A 21,460-nucleotide genomic window follows, 5' to 3' on the forward strand; every position below is an offset into this window, starting at 1 on the left:
ACTCATTAGAGGGTTAGTGCATAATAAAAATTCACATGTTCAGAGGTGACACAATCATTCTTAACACTTCTGGACATTGCATAAAGCTACTGGACATTAATGGATCAAAGAAATTCATCCAACATAGCAAAAGAGGCAATGCGAAATAAAAGACAGAATCTGTCAAAACAGAACAGTCCGTAAAGATGGATTTTATTAGGCCACCAGACTTGCTCAAACGAAAATGCTCAAATTGAATGAAAGTTGCGTACATATCTGAGGATCATGCTCGTAAATTGGCTTAATTTTCTGAGCTACCTACAGGGAGGTAGACCCAGATTCGTGACAAGCAAAGAAATCTGGAACTGCGCAGTAATCCAAATCTAGTACTTACTTTTCTATCAAAGACTTTACTTGGCACAACAAAACATAAAACTAAGATAAGGAGAGGTTGCTACAGTAGTAAACAACTTCCAAGACACAAATATAAAACAAAAATACTGTAGCAAAATAACACATGGGTTATCTCCCAAGAAGTTCTTTCTTTTTAGCCATTAAGATGGGCTCAGCAGTTTTAATGATGCACTCACAAGAAATAGTATTTGAAGCAAAAGAGAGCATCAAGAGGCAAATTCAAAACACATTTAAGTCTAACATTCTTCCTATGCATAGGAATCTTGTAAATAAACAAGTTCATGAAGAGCAAAGTAACAAGCATAGGAAGATAAAACAAGTGTAGCTTCAAAAATTTCAGCACATAGAGAGGCATTTTAGTAACATGAAAATTTCTACAACCATATTTTCCTCTCTCATAATAACTTTCAGTAGCAACATGAGAAAACTCAACAATATAACTATCACATAAAGCATTCTTATCATGAGTCTCATGCATAAAATTATTACTCTCCACATAGGCATAATCAATTTTATTAGTTATAGTGGGAGCAAATTCAACAAAGTAGGTATCATTATTATTCTCATCAAGTGTAGGAGGCATAGTATAATCAAAGAAAATTTTCTCCTCAATGCTTGGGGGACTAAAAAGATCCTGCTCATCAGAGCCAGCTTCCCCAAGCTTAGAATTTTCCATAGCATTAGCAACAATGGTGTTCAAAGCATCCATAGTAATAACATTCCCATTAGCATGCATATAAAGTTCCATGGGTTTTTTAATTCTCTCTTCAAATACATCATGTCCTAATTCAAGATAAAGTTCATAAAGATCTCTCATATTTTTGTTGTTTTCCATTGTGCTTAACTAGTGAAATAAAAACATGCATGATATTAAATAAAGTAAAACAAGTAACTAATTTTTTTGTGTTTTTGATATAGCAAACAAGATAGCAAATAAAGTAAAGCTAGCAACTAATTTTTTTGTATTTTGATTTAGTGCAGCAAATAAAGTAGTAAATAAAATAAAGCAAGACAAAAACAAAGTAAAGAGATTGAGAAGTGGAGACTCCCTTGCAGCGTGTCTTGATCTCCCCGGCAACGGCGCCAGAAAAAGAGCTTGATGGCGTGTAATTCACACGTTTGTTGGGAACCCCAAGAGGAAGGTATGATGCGCACAGCAGCAAGTTTTCCCTCAGAAAGAAAACAAGGTTTATCGAACCAGGAGGAGCCAAGAAGCACGTTGAAGGTTGATGGCGGCGGGATGTAGTGCGGCGCAACACCAGGGATTCCGGCGCCAACGTGGAACCTGCACAACACAACCAAAGTACTTTGCCCCAACGAAACAGTTGAGGTTGTCAATCTCACCGGCTTGCTGTAACAAAGGATTAACCGTATTGTGTGGAAGATGATTGTTTGCAGTAAAACAAGTAAAGAACAAGTATTGCAGCAGATTTGTATTTCAAGTATTAAAAGAATGGACCGGGGTCCACAGCTCACTAGAGGTGTCTCTCCCATAAGATAAAAGCATGTTGGGTGAACAAATTACAGTCGGGCAATTGACAAATAGAGAGGGCATAACAATGCACATACATGTCATGATAAGTATAGTGAGATTTAATTGGGCATTACGACAAAGTACATAGACCGCCATCCAACCGCATCTATGCCTAAAAAGTCCACCTTCAGAGTTATCGTCCGAACCCCTTCCAGTATTAAGTTGCAAAGCAACGTGACAATTGCATTAAGTATGGTGCGTAATGTAATCAACAACTACATCCTCGGACATAGCGCCAATGTTTTATCCCTAGTGGCAACAAGCACAACACAACCTTAGAACTTTCTCGTCACCGTCCCGTGTGTCAATGCAGGCATGAACCCACTATCGAGCATAAATACTCCCTCTTGGAGTTAAAAGCAAAAACTTGGCCAGAGCCTCTACTAGTAACGGAGAGCATGCAAGATCATAAACAACACATATGTAATAACTTGATAATTAACATAACATGGTATTCTCTATCCATCGGATCCCGACAAACACAACATAGAGTATTACGGATAGATGATCTTGATCATGTTAGGCAGCTCACAAGATCCAACAATGAAGCACAATGAGGAGAAGACAACCATCTAGCTACCGCTATGGACCCATAGTCCAGGGGTGAACTACTCACTCATCACTCCGGAGGCGACCATGGCGGTGTAGAGTCCTCCGGGAGATGAATCCCCTCTCCGGCAGGGTGCCGGAGGAGATCTCCGTAATCCCCCGAGATGGGATCGGCGGCGGCGGCGTCTCGGTAAGGTTTTCCGTATCGTGGTTTTTCGCCTCGGGGGTTTCGCGACGGAGACTTTAAGTAGGCGGAAGGGCGAGTTGGGGGCCCGACGAGGGGCCCACACCACAGGCGGCGCGGGCCCCCCTTGGCCGCGCCGCCATGTGGTTTGGCCACCTCGTGGCCCCACTTCGTATGCTCTTCGGTCTTCCGGAAGGTTCGTGGTGAAATAGGCCCCCGGGTCTTTGTTTCGTCCAATTCCGAGAATATTTCGTTACTAGGATTTCTAAAACCAAAAACAAGCAGAAAACAGAACCGGCACTTCGGCATCTTGTTAATAGGTTAGTTCCGTAAAATGCACGAATATGACATAAAGTGTGCATAAAACATGTAGGTATCATCAATAATATGGCATAGAACATAAGAAATTATCGATACGTCGGAGACGTATCACCCATGTATTATGTAATCTAGCTTTCATCAAAATTTGAAAAAATAAATTTCGCTATATTATGCAAAATGGCGTCATCTTTCGGTAAAACGGGTTTTCTGGTTGCATACGACCTCCGATGAAAAACTTTTTTATATCAAAATCGATCTACGCGAAATTTCCTATTCGAATTCAACGGCCTATGGCCGTTTGGAGAAAAAATGGATTCGTCATTTGGAAAACAGAAACAGAACTTTTTTGAGATTTAAGATTTGGGTGAAAAAAAGAAAAAAATGACCCCCGGCGCACCACCCTACTTGGTGCGCCGGCGGTAACCCAGATTATATAGTCAAACCGTCCCTACTCCCTCTTCTCCTTCCTCATTTCTCCCCCTTCTTCTCTTTACCTCCTGCTCTTCTCCTTGCAATACTCACCGATGGCCTCCTCCTCCTTCTCCTCCGGTGACATCCCTCCTCCTCCGGTGACATCCCTCCTCCACCTCGGGCCTCCTCCTCCTCCGGCGTGAGCTCCTCCTCCTCCTCCTTCTCCACCTCCGGCCAACTCCTCTGATACGTCCATTTTGCATCACTATTTTATATCATAATTTACTGTTATTCATTGATATATTTCATATTTAGAGATGATACTTATGTTATTTCATCTATTTTGCATGTTTCATGATTATTGGAGAATCGCGCACCGGAGTCAGGATTCTGCTGGAAAAAGCACCGCCAGAATGCAATATTTCGAAAGATCAGCAATTGACGGAAATTACACGGAAAATCTTATTTTTCCAGAAGACGGAGACAGCCAGAAGGAGGAGCCGAGGAGGGCCGCCATGGGCCCCCCATAGGCCAGCGCGGGCCCAGGCCTGGCCGCGCCGCGTTGTGGGGAGGGGGCCCACAGCCCCCTCTGGCCTCCTCTCCTTCGCGTACTTCTTCGTCCCGAAAACCTAAGCTCCACAGAATAATCGCGAAGAGACACGGCCCGCCTCGCGGGGCGGAAAACACCGAGAGAGAAAAGAGCTCTCCGGCAGGCTGAAATCCGCCGGGGAAATTCCTCCCGGAGGGGGAAATCGACGCCATCGTCACCGTCATCGAGCTGGACATCATTGGGATCATCATCACGATCATCTCCATCATCATCACCGCCATCTCCACCGCTGCACCTCGTCACCGCCGTAACATCTAGGGTTGAATCTTGATTGTTTGATAGGGGAAACTCTCCTGTATTGATTACTACTTGTTATTGATGCTATTGAGTGAAACTATTGAACCAAGGTTTATGTTCAGATTGTTATTCATCATCATATCACCTCTGATCATGTTCCATATGATGTCTCGTGAGTAGTTCGTTTAGTTCTTGAGGACATGGGTGAAGTCTAAATGTTAGTAGTGAATTATGTTGGGTAATATTCAATGTTATGATATTTAAGTTATGGTGTTATTCTTCTAGTGGTGTAATGTGAACGTCGACTACATGATACTTCACCTTTATGGGCCTAGGGGAATACATCTTGTATTCGTTTGCTAATTGCGGGGTTGCCGGAGTGACAGCAACCTGAACCCCCGTTGGTATATCGATGCAGGAGGGATAGCAGGATCTCAGAGTTTAAGGCTGTGGTTAGATTTATCTTAATTACTTTCTTGTATTTTCGGATGCTTGCAAGGGGTATAATCACAAGTATTTATTAGTCCTAGGAAGGGCAGTGCATTAGCATAGGTTCACCCACACAACACTTATCAAAACAATGAAGATTAATCAGCTATATGAAGCGAAAGCACTAGACTAAATTCCCGTGTGTCCTCAAGAACGTTTGGTCATTATAAGTAAACAAACCGGCTTGTCCTTTGTGCTAAAAAGGATTGGGCCACTCGCCGCAACTATTACTCTCGCATTTTATTTACTTGTACTTTATTTATCTCGCTATATCAAAACCCCCGAATACTTATCTGTGAGCATTTACAGTGAATCCTTCATCGAAACTGCTTGTCAACACCTTCTGCTCCTCGTTGGGTTCGACACTCTTATTTATCGAAAGTACTACGATACACCCCCTATACTTCTGGGTCATCATCCTCCTCCTCAACCTTCACCTCTGGCCAACTCCTCCTCCTCCACGTGCACCTCCGGCCTACTCCTACTCCTCCTCCACCTCCACCTCCACCTCAACCTCCGGCCTACTCCTACTCCTCCTCCTCATCCTCTCATCCTCATCCTCCTACTCCTACACTGGTGCGGCAACGACGACAGCAAGGTGGCCCACATTAACACGCAAAACGAACCCGAGCTAGATCTAGATCTAGATCGGCTTTTTTTGGGTTTCCTGGATAACTTACTACCGGCGCACTAGGCAGGTGCGCCGGGGATAACTCGTCTTACCGCCGGCGAACTAGCTGGTGCGCCGGCAGTACCTCGTTATCACCGGCCCGTTCCCACCGGCGGGCGCTGGTGCGCCGGCAGTAAGTGATATGTCTCCAACGTATCTATAATTTCTGATGTTTCATGCTAGTTTTATGACAATACCTACATGTTTTGCTCACACTTTATATCATTTTTATGCATTTTCCGACACTAACCTATTAACAAGATGCCGAAGCGCCAGTTCCTGTTTTCTGCTGTTTTTGGTTTCAGAAATCCTACACAGGAAATATTCTCGGAATTGGACGAAACAAAAGCCCAAGGCCCTATTTTCCACGGAGTCTTCCAGAACACCGAAGAGGAGTCGAGGAAGGGCAGCAGGGGACCCACACCATAAGGCGGCGCGGGTGGCCCCCTGGCCGCGCCCAGATGTGGTGTGGGCCCCTCGGGACTCCACCGACATCGCCCCTTCGCCTATATATACTCTCCGTCGCGAAAACCCTAAAACACGAAGTCATATTCCACGAAGAGTTCCGTAGCCGCCGCCATCGTGAAGACAAGTTTCGGGGGACAGAATCTCTGTTCCGGCACGCCGCCGGGACGGGGAATTGCCCCCGGAAGTCATCTCCATGAACACCACCGCCATCTTCATCGCCGGTGCTGTCTCCCATGATGAGGAGGGAGTAGTTCTCCCCCGAGGCTGAGGGCTCTACCGGTAGCTATGTGGTTCATCTCTCTCTCCCATGGTGTGATCTTTATGAATATGTAGATGTTACTCTTGTCTATTATGCACTCTAGAGGTTACTTTAATATGAACTCCGGATGTTGTGGAGCTTGTTTACTCCGGCTTGAGGTGTGCTCTTGTAGCCCTACACAATGAATGGTGTTTGTTATCCAACAAGAGAGTGTTTGAGAGTAGCACTTATTTGTTCATCTATGTGATCATAGGCTTTGCAATCTAGATGTCATATGCTATTCAAGTGTTTTATTATGTGAACTTTGGAGTTACTTGTGACCTCGGTGTAATGGTGACGGTGTGTGCGCCGTGTGTAACTCCCTTATGAATTGTGGTGTGTTAGTACCTCCTATGAATGCTCACGGTGACGAAGTGTGGGGTGTCTATTAGTACTTGGGAATACGCCTTTGAGGTGTGCTTTTGCACACTTGCCCAATGAATTTGAGTTCTTTATCCAACAGGAGAGTAGTATGATGAAGTGCTTATATTTATATTCAATTATGATTGCAATGTTGAGAGTGGCCACTAGTAAAAGTAGGATCCCTAGGCCTTGTTTCCAAATACCGCAAACATCGCTTATTTATTGTTTTACTGCATCTTTACTTCCTGCAATATTTACTTCAGATCGCAATTACCGTTTACCACCATCTATACCACCTGCGTTTTACTATCTCTTCGCCGAACTAGTGCACCTATACATCTGACAAGTGTATTAGGTGTGTTGGGGACACAAGAGACTTCTTGTATCTTAATTGCGGGATTGCTTGAGAGGAATATCTTTGACCTCTACCTCCCTGAGTTCGATAAACCTTGGGTGATTCACTTAAGGGAAACTTGCTGCTGTTCTACAAACCTCTGCTCTTGGAGGCCCAACACTGTCTACAGGAATAGAAGCGTGCGTAGACATCAGTAAGCAAATTTGGTGCGCCGGCAATAAGTGTTTTCCTTGTAGTGATTGGGAGACCCTGAAAGATGATATATGCGCTGCGGTTCGAGGTTTCCTTCTGGGAGAAGGCATCCCTGAGGGTTTCTGTGATTCTGTGATAGTTCTTATCCCAAAGCTTACTAATCCAGACCATTTGAAGAACTTCAGGCCAATTAGCTTGTGCAATGTGTTGTACAAAATTGCATCCAAAGTCCTCGCTAACCGCTTAAAGGTGATTTTACCTGTTATTATTTCTGAACATCAAAGTGCATTCGTGCCTGGCAGGTTAATTACAGATAATGCTTTGATAACATATGAGTGTCTCCATACTATCCTCAGGCAACGAGCAAAACGCCCATATTGTGCGCTCAAGATAGATATGATGAAGGCTTATGACCGTGTAGAATGGTCTTATCTACACGGCTGCTTGGTGAAGTTGGGTTTCTCTATGGATTGGATTAACACCGTTATGAGATGTGTTACTAACGTAAGGTATGCTGTCCGAATAAATGGAGAACTAACATCACCTGTGGTTCCATCGAGGGGAATCCGACAAGGAGATCCTATCAGTCCCTACCTCTTTCTGCTGTGTACGGAAGGTTTGTCAAGTTTGCTATTTCATAAGGAGTCACTGGGGGTGCTACATGGGGTTCGTAATGGCCGATCTGGTCCACTATTTCCCATCTCCTGTTTGCAGACGACAGTATCTTTTTCGCACGGAGCGATGCCAGAAGTGTAGATGCTCTGAAGGAAACCCTGTCTCTCTACTGTCAGGGGTCTGGCCAGAAGATCAATCTGGAAAGTCCTCTGTCTTCTTTGGTCTTCATTGTCCAGTACAAGTGAAAACCGAGGTCATGAATCGCTTGGGAGTGCACAATGAGGCTTTACAAGAAACCTACCTTGGTATGCCCACGGGTATTGGGCGCTCTCCGACGGTATCTTTCCGCTCTTTGGTTGAACGTGCATGGAAACATATGAATGGGTGGTCAGATAGACCCACATCCCGGTCTGGGAAGGAAACTCTCCTCAAAGCCATCATACAAGCCATACCGACGTACATCATGAGCTGCTTCCAAATTCCGGTCTCCATCTGTGACTCGCTACGCAAGGCTATTGCGGATTTCTGGTGGGGCATTGAGGACGGAAGGAAGAAGATGCACTGGAAGAGTTGGGAGTGGCTGTCTACTCCGAAAGCTCTGGGAGGGATGGGCTTCCCTGACCTAGTTCTGTTTAATCAAGCTATGCTTGGTCGGCAAGCATGGAGACTTTTTACATACCCTTCCAGTGAGTTGCTTTCACCATCCCATGGGGTGATTTAAATAAAGCTTCGCAAAACGATCAATTAATTCAAAAGGTGCTAAAATCGACTGCTCAATCAATTATTAAGTAGTATCCCTAGAGTCCACTCCGTCCCCATACTACGAGTGAAAGGGAAAATGTAATGATTATCATTAAAGAAGCCGTTGGAGTTCGCAACTCGTTTATCCTCCCCTTTTGAGGAAAGATAACAAGTTCCATATCACTGTTTATCGGGTGGTCAACCTTATTACTGGGTCACATGCAATTCTGAAGATCCCGCTTAGTCCAGGGAGATTTTGGAATGGATGCATGAGTGTAACGGGATATTTAGCATAAGGTCTGATTATCATATGTTGATCACAACTAAGAAGTTCCAAAAATACTGGTTTGATCATAGATGGGAAAAGTCTAATGCATGAGAGGAGGAGAAGAACTAGTCGATGTTGTGGAAGGTTTAAGGTCCCCTCCAAAGTGCGGGTTTTTGCTTGGAGGATGGCTTATAACAGTCTCCCATTACCGAAGCTACTACATGCACGGAATATGGTGGTGCAACCATATTGCCAAATCTGTAATGGCAAGGAAGATTTTTGACGGCATTCTCTAATTGATTGCAACATAGCCTGCTATCTGTGGGTGCTTGTCGATGGGGAGATTACATAGCACATGTCGCTGAACACGACACCAAATGTGTGACCGTGGTTGTTTGCGATGCGGAAATCTTTGGATCGTGCTTGTTTTGTCAAGATGATGGTCACGTTGTGGACAGTATGGACAGCTAGGCGCAAAGTGATATATGAAGACCAATTTCAAAGCCCGCTCAGCTCGTTTGAATTTGTGAAGAGGTTTATTAAGTATCTAGGTGAGATCGCCCCTGGAAGGTTAAATATATTACCATGTCCACAACGTTGAGTTGGTCGTTGGACGAAACCACTTGCAGGCTTGATGAAACTTAATGTCGGTGGAGCTGTTGCTCGAGATGAAAGCTATAGTTAGCGAGTGTTGTTCGTAGAGAGGCTTCTTCAAAGACGATCCAAGGAATTAGTGATCCAACAACATTGGAAGCCATGGCATTTGCAGAAGCACTCACACTAGCTGAGGATATGGGTGTCTTCAGATTGTTTGGAGGTAATTAAGTTGACGTAGGAGAAGAACTTCTTCTCTTACACTGCTATTTTGAAGGAGATTGATATTAGATTTAGAGACTTTATGTTTGTTAGTTTTCAGCACCAGAATTAAGAAACAGTAAAACTTAACCACCTATAACCTCTCACAGCGTTTTTGCGTCCAGAACCGTCGGATCACGCTCTTGGACAGTCTAGATCTTTCCCATCGAGTCAGAGCGTCGCTGTTACCTTTTCCGACCGTCAGTTCCCGTGAAAAACTAGCCCAAAATTTACTTGGGCCGCTACTCCGCGCGCCCACCTGGGGGTTCCCTGGTTAGCCAGGCCTAATGTTCCTCCAGGCTGATAGGTACTTGAGGCCCTCCTTTCCACTTCGGTCTACGAAAACAAAAAAGCCCGTAGGAGCGAAGATGTCGTCTGTGCAGAGGAGCGGAAGAGGCGATGTCGGCCACTCGGATCGATGCGTCAGGGAGAGGCAAAGCGTCGCTGCCTCTGATTATTGCCTGGTGATGCGCCGCAGGCGATTGAAACAAACACTAATGCTAAGCATTGATGTGCATCATCACTCGCGGGCAGAGATTTATAGAGAAACGTTACTTTCCCATCGGTGTATATGCTTCGTCGTCTCAGGGGAAAACCGAAGGGCCTCTCCGCGTCATCACCATTCGCACATCACTCCTTGCATCTACGTCTCTCTCACGGGGCAATGAAGATGGCACGCCCAGCGCCCCAAGGCTCAAGCTGCACGCTATCACTCACAGGATTCAGTTTTGACGTTCAATATCTCTATTTGTTCCATATCGTTTATTTTGCAGCCATGATTTTTTCCTAGGCAGCCATTCTCGTGGGTTTGGTGCGGATCTGACATGTATTTGGGAATTCGCTCCTCCCTGCCCTCTTCTTATGGTTGGATCATTCCATTAATTGGATCTTGAGGCCCAAGTTTCAATTATTCAATCTGGTATTTTAATCCCTTTTCTTATTTCTACATTATTCTCTTATAATATTATTTTTGATTGACAATCGATCTTTCGCTGCATGTTAAGTACATTGGTTCAGTTGCATATGTTTATCTAACATATCCAGTGAATGCGTGCCCCGGTTATTCTACCTACTCCTTAATCATGTTGCATTCCCATCCCTACTGGCATGTTGATCACGGCGGCATACGTGCCACCATCCTCTGGTTTGGTATTTGTTTATCGATTGATCCCTCAGTTACTGAAATCGGCAGCATTCAACTCAACCAATATTACTCATAGCTCTATCTCAAACCAATAACTCCCGCACACCTCTGTATTCAATTTGTGCAGATGCTGTTGGACTGAAAACCGGGACAAGTTGGTGAATTTGAACCATCGGTTGTGTTATGCTACAGATTGATGTTGATTTGCGAGGAGACGGGTATTTCTTACAAATACTTTTACCTAATTAAATATAATTATCCTACATGTTGGCTGGGTCATGTGGGTTCCAAGAAGTACTATCTTCGATCAAAGAGGATCAAGCTATTGCATGGTCTTGTTGGTCCGTCAGCTTTGCAATCTGTTGGTGATGCAGCTCATGTTTTACTCATTAGCCTATTGCCATTCTTATACGACGTGTTTTTAGTTGCCGATTAGTTTTGCTAAGTGGCATTGGTTATAGCTTTCAGCATACTTATAGCCATGACTGGAATGGAACAACCGAACAAGGGGCATTTCAGTTTGATGCTAAGCATTGTGACTTTATGACAGCAAGACGACTGAGTTGATGTAAGTCATTTTTGTACCAATTGTTTTATTCCTTTGGAGGCTATGCGAAGATTTTTGTCCTATTCTATGGATTTCATATTCCCTGCTTTGTATCATAATTGCATTACTATGCAGGAACCAAGGTGACACTACGGAGTTTTTAACGTCTGACACGAGCCTCTAAGAGGAATTGAAGACATAAAAGACATGCCCGTTTTATTATTCAATAATTTATATGTTGGGAATTTTAGAAATATACCAAGAAATATGGTATTTCTCATCATATCCCCATTTAAATAGGTAGTGCTTTTCACGTATTATGTGCTTATTGAATTCTGTATGAATTAAATTTTTGCTAAGTAATATTTAGCTTTTTGAGGATATTGTATTCAGCTTTAGCCCGTGAGAACCAAAGTTATTATTGTTTGCCTTTTTAAATCAACCATGTCAATTAGCATATTCATAAAACTAGAATATTATCTTTCGCAAAAAAAAAACTAGAATATTATGCTTCAGTGTTGCGAGTTCAGGGCATCGAGCTATTTGGGGAGCAGTTTTGGTGCCTTGAGAAGCTGCAAACTCATCAACTTTGTCCCCCTCTATTCCTTTCCTCTTACATTGGAATGATCTACAAACTTCTATTTTGAGGAGAGAAGAAAGTATGAGGTGCCATGAAATCAATAGGGATCCTTTTGTTAAAACCTACCCATTTACAAGTATTCCTTTCCATTTTTAGACTATTATAATTGTAATTTTGTGTTTATTTTAAGGGTTCTGAAATTTAGCCAGCCGCAAACTCATCATTTAGCTGGTGGTTTGGTGATTAGAGCTCATGGTCTTGAGCTGGCCCACCCAAGTTTCAGTCTTAGGTGAATCTCTCAGACTAATTGAGCTCGCGGATTCAAAAATAAAAACGTTTTTCAGGTACAACAAAATGTAAATTTTTGGTGTTTGATGGCAGCAAATTCAGTCTATACATATTATTCTAGGTATTTTTGTTTTTCATATTTTTGTAACATTATTATTATTTATTATTGTTATCGTTTCGAGTTGGACGGGCGCAGCAAAGCGCGCTTTTATGGTCTAGTATGGATTATAATGAGGAAGCTCAGCTAGTTGTTAGAGATTATATTTCGCTCCCTTTTGGTCCCCAAGTGTGGCTTATTGAATCACCAGAATTTATACCCTAGATGATTGTTGATTAATAAAATCCCTATTCTCACTAAAAAAATGCAGACATGCTGAGTGCACCACGGATGGTACCAGAAAACCTTTTTTTTTTGTTTGGCTATGTTGCTAAATGCACACGAGATTCTACGACATGGCGGGCAGCAACTTAAATTTCGGCGTAGCACATAAAAGTATATTGTAGCAAAAGACACAAATAAACACACAACAAGGTTTTTTTTGGAGCTCATAGAAAATTCTATCATGTGGGAAAAGCTTAGCCACATATGTATCTCTTCGGAAACACAAGACACAATTACATCGAAGTTCACAGATGATGGTGCTTACTGGGCGGCTTCAGCCTACAGGGCTCGCTTGTCCTATGCCACATCCACCATAATGAACTCCATTGTATGGAATTTTTTTTTTGAGAACACAGTACAACGCAGACGCTCACAAACACGCACGTACAAACACCCCTAAAATTGAGCGACAACAAAATGTAAATTCTCCACTTAGTTGGTCATCATAGAAGGAGAAATTGTTTACTCTCTAGAAACCCTAAAGCAGATTAGAAATCTCCTCCTTAATTTTTTTAGATGACGATTGTTGTAAAAATAAAAATATGTAAAATGAGTAGTATGCAACAGCAACAACAGCAATCGTTGGCTTTTTTTTTTCAATTTCCTCCCTTTCGGCGTACCCGAAGGACCGGACCTATTCTGTCTTTAGCGGAGGCAGGTGTGGCGTGGCACGCACCATCGGGGCTCGCGCGAATCTCCACGTCAGCGAGGCACGTGCCGGCGCCGATCGAGGGTGGAACGGCAGCACGTGGATGGGGCCCAAGTAACGAGCGTCGAACGGGGCTCGAGGCCGACCTGGCTCCCACGCGTGCGTACCACTTGGCTTTGACCGTACGGTACGAAGAAGAAGCAGTGGCAGCCGGTAGCCTGCAACTGCAAGCAACCACCGGAGCACGCGAGATTGCACGTACGCACACTTGAGCCCAAAACAAACGAGCGAGTACCGTATGTAACGTGTGTTCGTCGTGCACGGCGTCGGCGCAGACATGCAATCAACTGGTGTGTATTTCTCGTGTTAATTACATTACACCGTCGACAATTGGCTGCTGGTATAGCCTTAGAGCAATTCCAATATATAGCCAACGGGGCTGGCTATAATAAGATGTCATATTATTTGTAGTCACCATAGCTAACATGTACTTCAAAACATTTAGAAATCCCCCCCCCCCCCCCCCCCGTCGCTCTCACCAAGGGCGACCTAGGAGCGACCCTCCTCCCCTAACCCTAGCGTCGCCGAGGCCTCTCCTCCCCCGCGCCGCCACCGGAGGAAGCTGCCGGGCAAAGCCCGGGCGGCCGACGATGGCGGCCGGGCGTTTCTCGCGGCTCCCTCGTCTCCTAGGTGGCGGATCGAGGCGGGATCTGGTGGGGCGCTGCCTTGCGCGTGGTTCTTCGGGCGTATGGCGTCGCGGCCCGGCGAGCGGTGGTGGGCGCCTCCGGTGGCGTGCCTGGCCGGCGGCAGAGGTACGGGTTGGAGCGCGCTGGATGGGGTCAGACCCTAGGTCCTCTCATCCTTGCCTTCTCCGTGGTGTCGGCGGCCGGCGGTGGAGGGCTGGCTATGGGGCTGCGGCGTTGCCCAGGCGGATGCGGCGTCTCCGGACTTCGTCCCCGGCCGACAACCTTGGCCATCCTAGGATGGTCGCCGATGTGGGGACCCGACCTGAATAAAGGCGGCGGTCCTAGGGTCTCTCTTGAGCGAAGATGAAGACCTGCCGGAGGTCTACCCCTCATGATTTGGCCAGAGTGTTGAGTTGCGGAAAGCGCCGCGGGCGAATGTAACAGTGCTTCTATTTCCTGGAGTTTGTTGGATCGGTGGTATTCGGTCGTGCGTGTCCATGTTTTTATTCCGACCGTTTGGTTTTGGAGGATGCTGTGCGAAGCTCTTTTATGTGTTGACACCAAGTGACACCTGATCCATGGTGAAGTCAGAAGAAGAGAATATCATGAAGGATGGATTTGGAGGACTAGCAAATAGAGATTCAAGTCTTTGCGCTATTGGGGGGCTTGCTTGGTGTTTCGGGCTTTGCAACAGTGGTATGAAAGTGGGGGCGGCAACACTTGTGAAGTTTGGAGTCTTACCTTTCAGGGTGAAAACCCAAGATCTGGTTTTAACTGGTTGTGCCTAGCCTTATTTCTCGTGTTAATTAGACCGTGGACAATTGGCTGCTGCTGTAGCCTTACTTACGTGAACGGCAGTAATCCATGATGTGAAACCCACGCTAGTGTACTACGATTTTTTTTCGGAAAAATAACTATTTTATGTTCATTTTAATCCGTTTAGGTAGCACCACAAATAGGCGAGAGGTTTTTGTCCACCCTATCGGATAGGTTGAGGGTGGCATCTTGCGGGCGTGTTGCGTCGGCCAAGGCAACCTGTCATGGTTGGATCTAGAAGCACAACCGTCGAGTTTTTTTTTTTGAATGGGCAACCAACGAGCTTGTGATTCACTCGCGTCAGCATGGCCTCGAGTGGTTGTGGTGAGATGACGAGGACACGACATGATCGTTCGATTGTCTATAGGGGCCTGAGCTGCTTCGCCGCCGGCAAAAGGTGGGAAAAAAGCCAGCGAACGCCCTCGATACTCTGGAGAGCATCAATGGCCGCGGGGTGGCGGAACCGGCAGGGGTGGTGGAGGTAGCATCAACGACGGTGGAGAGGTGGGGAAATCATTGTGGAGAGGAAGTGTTGTGATATGGTCTATGTGGCTGACTTGCGGTCTAAGGGAGGACAATGTCCTGATTTTTTTAGTAGTCTTTTTTTGCGAGAAATCCACCGATCTATTAATAATCATCAACAGTAGTACAAATAACCCAAAAGGTAAAGAAAATTACAAATTGGTACTCGGACCACCTAGCGACGACTACAAACACTAGCACGAGCCGAAGGCGCGCCGCTGTCCTCGCCCCTCCGTCGCCGGAGTCAGGCAAAGCTTGTCGTAGTAGAGCTTGTTGTAGTAGACAAATGGGAAGTCGTCGTGCTAAGGTCCCAAAGAACCAGCGCACCAGAGCAGCAACCATCGCCAATGATGACAACCGTAGATCGGAAGAGACTATCATGAAACCACACCAATAAACACGAAAACCGACCGGATCCCAGGAGATCCGACGGGCATACAACTCCACGCGCCCTCCGTTAGCGCTAGATGCACCACCGGAGCGAGGATAGGGCGGGGAGGACCTTATTCTGACTTCAGGATGTAGCCGCCGCCTCACCATCCCAAAAAAGAGACTGAAAAACAAACTAAATTAAGAACGGAAACTCCCCGCCGGCGAGGGACCGTGGTCCGCCACACCTCCAAGGCCCCAAGGCCACCGGAGGTGGAGCGGACCGGCGGTATCGCCGGCGAGGAGGACGGAACCCTAGATGGGTTTTGTGGCTTCTTTCCGCCGCCTCCTAGTTTCCTTCGCTAAGCTAGTTAAAAGATTCACTAGAAATGGGCTCCCGAAAAGGAACCCAGAGAAAATACGGCTATAACTTCTTAATTAGGTTTCGTTCAAGGTGAACATTGTGTGAAATATCCAGAGATCAGCTTATATGGCTTGCAGTTAATAAGAGTCGAACCATTCCAGTCGATCGGCCACCGTATAGTTTTGTCTAAAACACAACTTGGTAGAACCGTCAGTCGCATGTCCCTAATCATTTAGGCACACGTGCAAAATAAAATTCGTGATACGCGATGCGGGTTTTCATTTCTTTTTTCGGGTGAGTAGGTAATCACTCCAGCCTAAAGAGTGAAATCAAGAAGTCGATCATATCTTGATTCTTGTGCATCAGTATCACGAGAAAGATCACGCAGAAAAGCAGAGTCGAGCAGATCCATCAGTAAACTAATGACAGATATATGGATTGGTACGTGCTGGACTGCTGGTACATGCATGCCAAGATGGTCGCCAGTAGCTTAACTGTTAAACTAATTAGCTAGCTGTGCAACAAAGTGCGCGCAAAGCATATCTCGATCTTGCGGTGATCCTGCGACTGAGATCCATATGATTTGTGGTACAGTTTTATATGAACTGAGACTCAATCTCGCCGGATTTGGCGCCGAGATGTCATTGTGTCTCGGTCATTGCAGCACAGTATTCTTTCCCTCATTCCCATTTTTATCCTCAGGTACTTACTCCCAGTGGAATTAACTAAACAATTAGGAGTACATTGGCTCAGACTAGCGCCAATCATCCTCGATCCTCGAGCCGATTGCATATCAATTTATGCGGTACATTTTAGTTTTACCCCTTATTTGTGACATTGTGACTACTGGCGAATCACGACCATATTAGCTACATGGCCCAATATGCGCGAGTGTAGTGTGGTGTCACATTTTTTTTTCGATAAATTGATGCTCCCTACTTTCAAAATATATGATGTATTTTTGATTGTCCTAATCCATGCTTTGTCCGTAAATTGCTCATACATTAGTATAGGGTCATCGGTTACAAATTCGCAATAATATGAAACTACTTTAAATATAAGTATAGTATTCAATATATTTGTGACATTGTATTTTTTTGGCGAAAAGTTCACAGATCTATTCATAATCTTCAATATCAGTGCAAGAAAATCTAAAAGTAACAAAAATTATAAAAATGTTTTTGGACCACCTAGAGAAGACTACAAGCACTCGAGAGTCGAAGGTGCTGCCGTCTTCACCCCTGTAGTGGTCTATTTTGTGTATAAACTACATAGTAATTGACTGTGTTTTTAAAAATCAAAACATGGAGCTACACAGTCAATTCACACCTTATATTTTGGCATGAATGTACAAGTTTTATAGAATTTGGCCAAATTCAACGGGGTTTGTCATAATATGTTGCACAACGTCGTGTGTAATGCAAATGCTATAGTTACTCGCAATTCCGACCCAAGCACACCCGCTAGAGGTTCCCCAGTAAGTTGGTAGCAGTACAAAGCCTTGTGGTAATAGAATTTTGATCACCAAATGAGAGGTAAAATGTCACTAAACATGCATTACAGAAATCAATTCATGGCATATTAAATGACATGAACACACTATAAAAGATGCTGCTATCTTTTCTGAATTGATGACCATCATTTTTTTGTATTTACACAGCTTGTGAAGAGGGAGAATAGGAATCTCTTCATTTCCTACGACTCGGACAAAAGACGGTACATGGTATTTCAGACTGGCTATAATTGAAGTGCTCGTTCAAGTGGCAAATCAGTGCATCAGAGGCTGAAGGATCAAATGGTACATCCTCAAAAATCAACGATCAGTGCTCGAAACAGAGCATTTGAGTCTGTCTTTCAGCGAAGAAACCCATAAACAAGACATGGTATATATGTCCTGACAAGTGGATGCAATACAAGTGTTCTACAAATACCATGTTCACAGTTTTTCTACAAGGATCACCAGTGAGATGCATGCCAATATATAGTTTGCAAAATACTCCAAGCGTGGTAAGCAATCTGAAATCCCTATCAACAATACTCCAATGGAAATCTGAATTGTATTTTGCGTGTACTACAATTGCTTCCTCTAGAGAACCCAAAGAAACAGCTCATAAACATACCTTGACGCGACAAAAGAAACCCAATAATTTGAGTGTACGTGCGTGTGCATACGTATGTAGGTATCCAACCATAGAAGCCCATGCTTAGTTCGCCCGTGCAATGTATGCAATCTAGGTGCATCACGTACGGTTGCACCTAATGCCGCTGCCTAGCTGGGCTAATGCATTGACCAGATCACAGATGACAGATAATCTCTTGCAAGCAACTTGGTCCGCAACCACACGCCTAGTACAGCGCACGCACGGTGGTACGTGTATATCTCTGGGATTAAGTACGGGATATAGTTACTTACGACCTCTATTCGATTGTTACAATAATTGATATTTGAGCTACATATACAATGCATATGATTGATGTACGTATATGTGCAATACTACGGATTTCTTGCAAGGGACAAAACTATGGAAAATGATGTGTGTTTCACCATGAATATCAGAGGAGTAAAAGAGAATCAAATGAATAAATAAGCCTAGCTTACTTGGTTAGAAAATAAGTGTACAATCTGACAACCTGGGCTCAAGTTCACGAGTATAGATTTTAGGTTCTTATAGAACCTCCAGCAGAACTTAACGATAGCCCATGTCCACTTCGCTAACCAAAAGAAACCATAGTCATAGGAACGAACCTAGTGGATCCACGACACCAAATCGCCGCTGCTAGAAGATTTTGAAAATTTCAGATGAGGTGATATGTGGGTAGAACTCACCTTCATGGTCGTGTGAGTATGATTTGTCCTAATGCCCTTTACTAGCATTTAATTGAATACCTAGTGTCTTTTGGATATGTGCTTGCATTTTTGGGGCTACCCCATCCTTCTTGCACCTCACTTGCTTCCTCAAATGTCAATGATCTCATGGCCGTAAAATATGTGGAATATATGTATGGTATGCATGTATCAATAAAGTTATAAGGTGTACAATGGGGAACGAGAAAGAAACATAATTGAAGACTTCAATCAAACTTCAAGAATATATCACAAGTGCAAATTTATTTGGTAGTATTAACAAACTATTCCATTTATTGTGACACCACTAGGCTGCGACGAGACAATGACTAGCTAGACTCTACTACTTTTAATGTATAATATTGATCTATCACTTGTTTTTTTTTTGTAGATTCTAGCTTAACCGTGGTTAACAATCCAACTTATGCACTCTACATTCCAACGCCAAGACAAAAAAGGAAGTGTTTTCTCCTACTTTTTTGTTTTGTTTTCGAGATTCCTTTGATCCAAATGGGGCCTCCGTGTAAACATTTTCCAGTAAGCATTGTAAGATGCACCATGACAAGTGCATCCTTTTGGTTAGTGGGGGTTGTTTTCTAATTTCCATCCAAGCCAGACAAAATAATATCCATGTAAATATCTAATTTTCACACATCTTCGATTTGTGTGAATTACACATCTCAAATTTCAAAATAAGATACAATGACCCTTAATGAAGTTCAATAATGTAAAGAAAAAAAACTCGATCTCTTACGTTGGTTGGGGTTTAAGACTACCTACTTTGTGGGTGGAGGAAATGTATCTTATGGGCAACATAAACAATCCTTCTAAACATGTCTTCAATAAATCACCATTTTTTTTTTGTTATGGCACTGAACAAGGTGGTATTTTGTTAGTGTGTCTGTCTCTATGAGCAATTTCCCCAAAACAAAGGTGTGCCTACAGACAATTTTGTATTTTCTGCTTCTTAATAAATCTTTGACCATTGTGTGGGTATCTCATTTTGTATTTAAAATAGCAGAGTATGCAAAACCCATACCCAAAAACCAGCATCCACCCGCAACGGCTGGTCTACCTACACATGCATGTATAGAGCACCATTCATTGTGCACAACCAAAATACAGCAAAGCGGCGTGGACATGAATGTGCTGTGGGAATAATTGGGGCAAGATGAGAGGGATCATAGCAACAAATTTAAACAAATCGCTCCCTTAAGTTGTAGTGATTAGTGAACATGCATGGGGGCTGTAGTTCTACTGCCCGTCTGCCCCTGTCCTTTGATTAGTACTTTACTTTAGATAAGGTTAGCAACCATATGATACCATCTTTTGATACACCTTGATTACACCTAAAATACTCATACTTCCGCACCAAACTATGCATACTACCCTCCCATTTTTTATTTCCTCTTTTGCCCTCCATTGAAGCAATGCAAAGACCATGACAAAAAGAAAATAAAGTTAATGTGTTGCTACCTTGGACATGCTACAACTCTGGGCTCTGGCTATGTAGGAATGCCACTATATAAGCATTGGTCACCCCACATCGTGAAGAGAGGGAAAGGAAAAGAACTTGGATTGAGAAAGAGCTGCCTCCCTCAAGGAGATCGATCAGCAGGCTCCAGCTAGAGAGTTGCTCTTAGATCGATTTCTCATATTCTCATACAATGGGCAATAGCTTGAGATGCTGCCTAGCTTGCGTCCTACCCTGCGGCGCGCTGGACCTGATCAGGATCGTCCACCTTAGCGGCCGCATCGAGGAGTATGGCCGGCCGGTCGCCGCCGGCGAGATTCTCGCCGCCAACCCGAACCACGTGCTGAGCAAGCCGTGCTCGCAGGGCGTCGTGCGGAGGATACTCATCGTCTCCCCAGAGTCTGAGCTGGAGCGCGGCGAGATATACTTCCTCATCCCGGCTTCCTCAGTGCCGGAGAGGAAGAAGAAGGCCACCTCGCACGCCGGTGCCGCTGGCGGCCACGACGGCAAGACCAGCGGCCATGTCAAGAGCAAGGCATCTTCCGATCGTGGCAGTGGCCGTCCTCACGTGGGCGATGTGCCGTCGGAGAAGAGGTCTTTGCATCGGCGGCGGACGAGCACCGGCGGTCGGACGGCTGTGTGGAGGCCGCATCTCGAGTGCATTGTAGAAGGCACTTGACCAGTAGTGGGCTAGTGAATTTTTGTTCTTCCTTTTCTTCTCTTCTATCTTTGGCATGGGTGTCATTTTCTCTCTTGTGCGCGCATGGTTGATGTGTATGCTTCTTTGCAACTTCTTTTTTGTAAGTGTACATCCATGTAATGTTTTCCCCTTCCTGCATATATACGATGGAAATGGAGAGGGAGTGTCCTGAATTATTTCTTCTTCTAAGTGCTGCCTAGTTCTAGTTTCTCCTTGAACTATTAATGTTGTTCCATTCTCTCTTTCGTTTTTGGGGGTGAGTTATTGTTGGCACATGAGAAAGATAACAAATGAAGATGGATATGGGCTTCTATTTTCCCAAGATTTTTTTTGCAACTTGTGTGTAGTAGTTGCTTGTATACAAGCTTCAATCTGCTCATCCTTTAATGGTCAAACAAGTGGCAGTGCCAATTAATCCCCAGAGGTTACCTTCAAACAATCCATGGAGCCAAGCACAAGTTTGCTCTCTTCTCACATGTACCAAGAGGTACGGAAGTTGGATTGGAAATGAAGCCTTAATTCCCAATCATGCCTTAGCTTC

At 44.4% G+C, this 21,460-nt stretch overlaps 1 protein-coding gene across 1 annotated transcript; it reads left to right on the plus strand.

Moving 5' to 3' along the window:
* The first annotated feature begins 20,412 nt into the window (after nt 1-20,412).
* On the plus strand, nt 20,413-20,898 carry LOC124706247. The gene has a single exon (XM_047237903.1). It carries the CDS (start codon nt 20,413-20,415, stop codon nt 20,896-20,898), a length of 486 nt encoding a protein of 161 aa, XP_047093859.1.
* Nucleotides 20,899-21,460: the final 562 nt, after the last annotated feature.

Source organism: Lolium rigidum, chromosome 4 (assembly GCF_022539505.1).
Source record: "Lolium rigidum isolate FL_2022 chromosome 4, APGP_CSIRO_Lrig_0.1, whole genome shotgun sequence".
NCBI lineage: Eukaryota > Viridiplantae > Streptophyta > Magnoliopsida > Poales > Poaceae > Lolium > Lolium rigidum.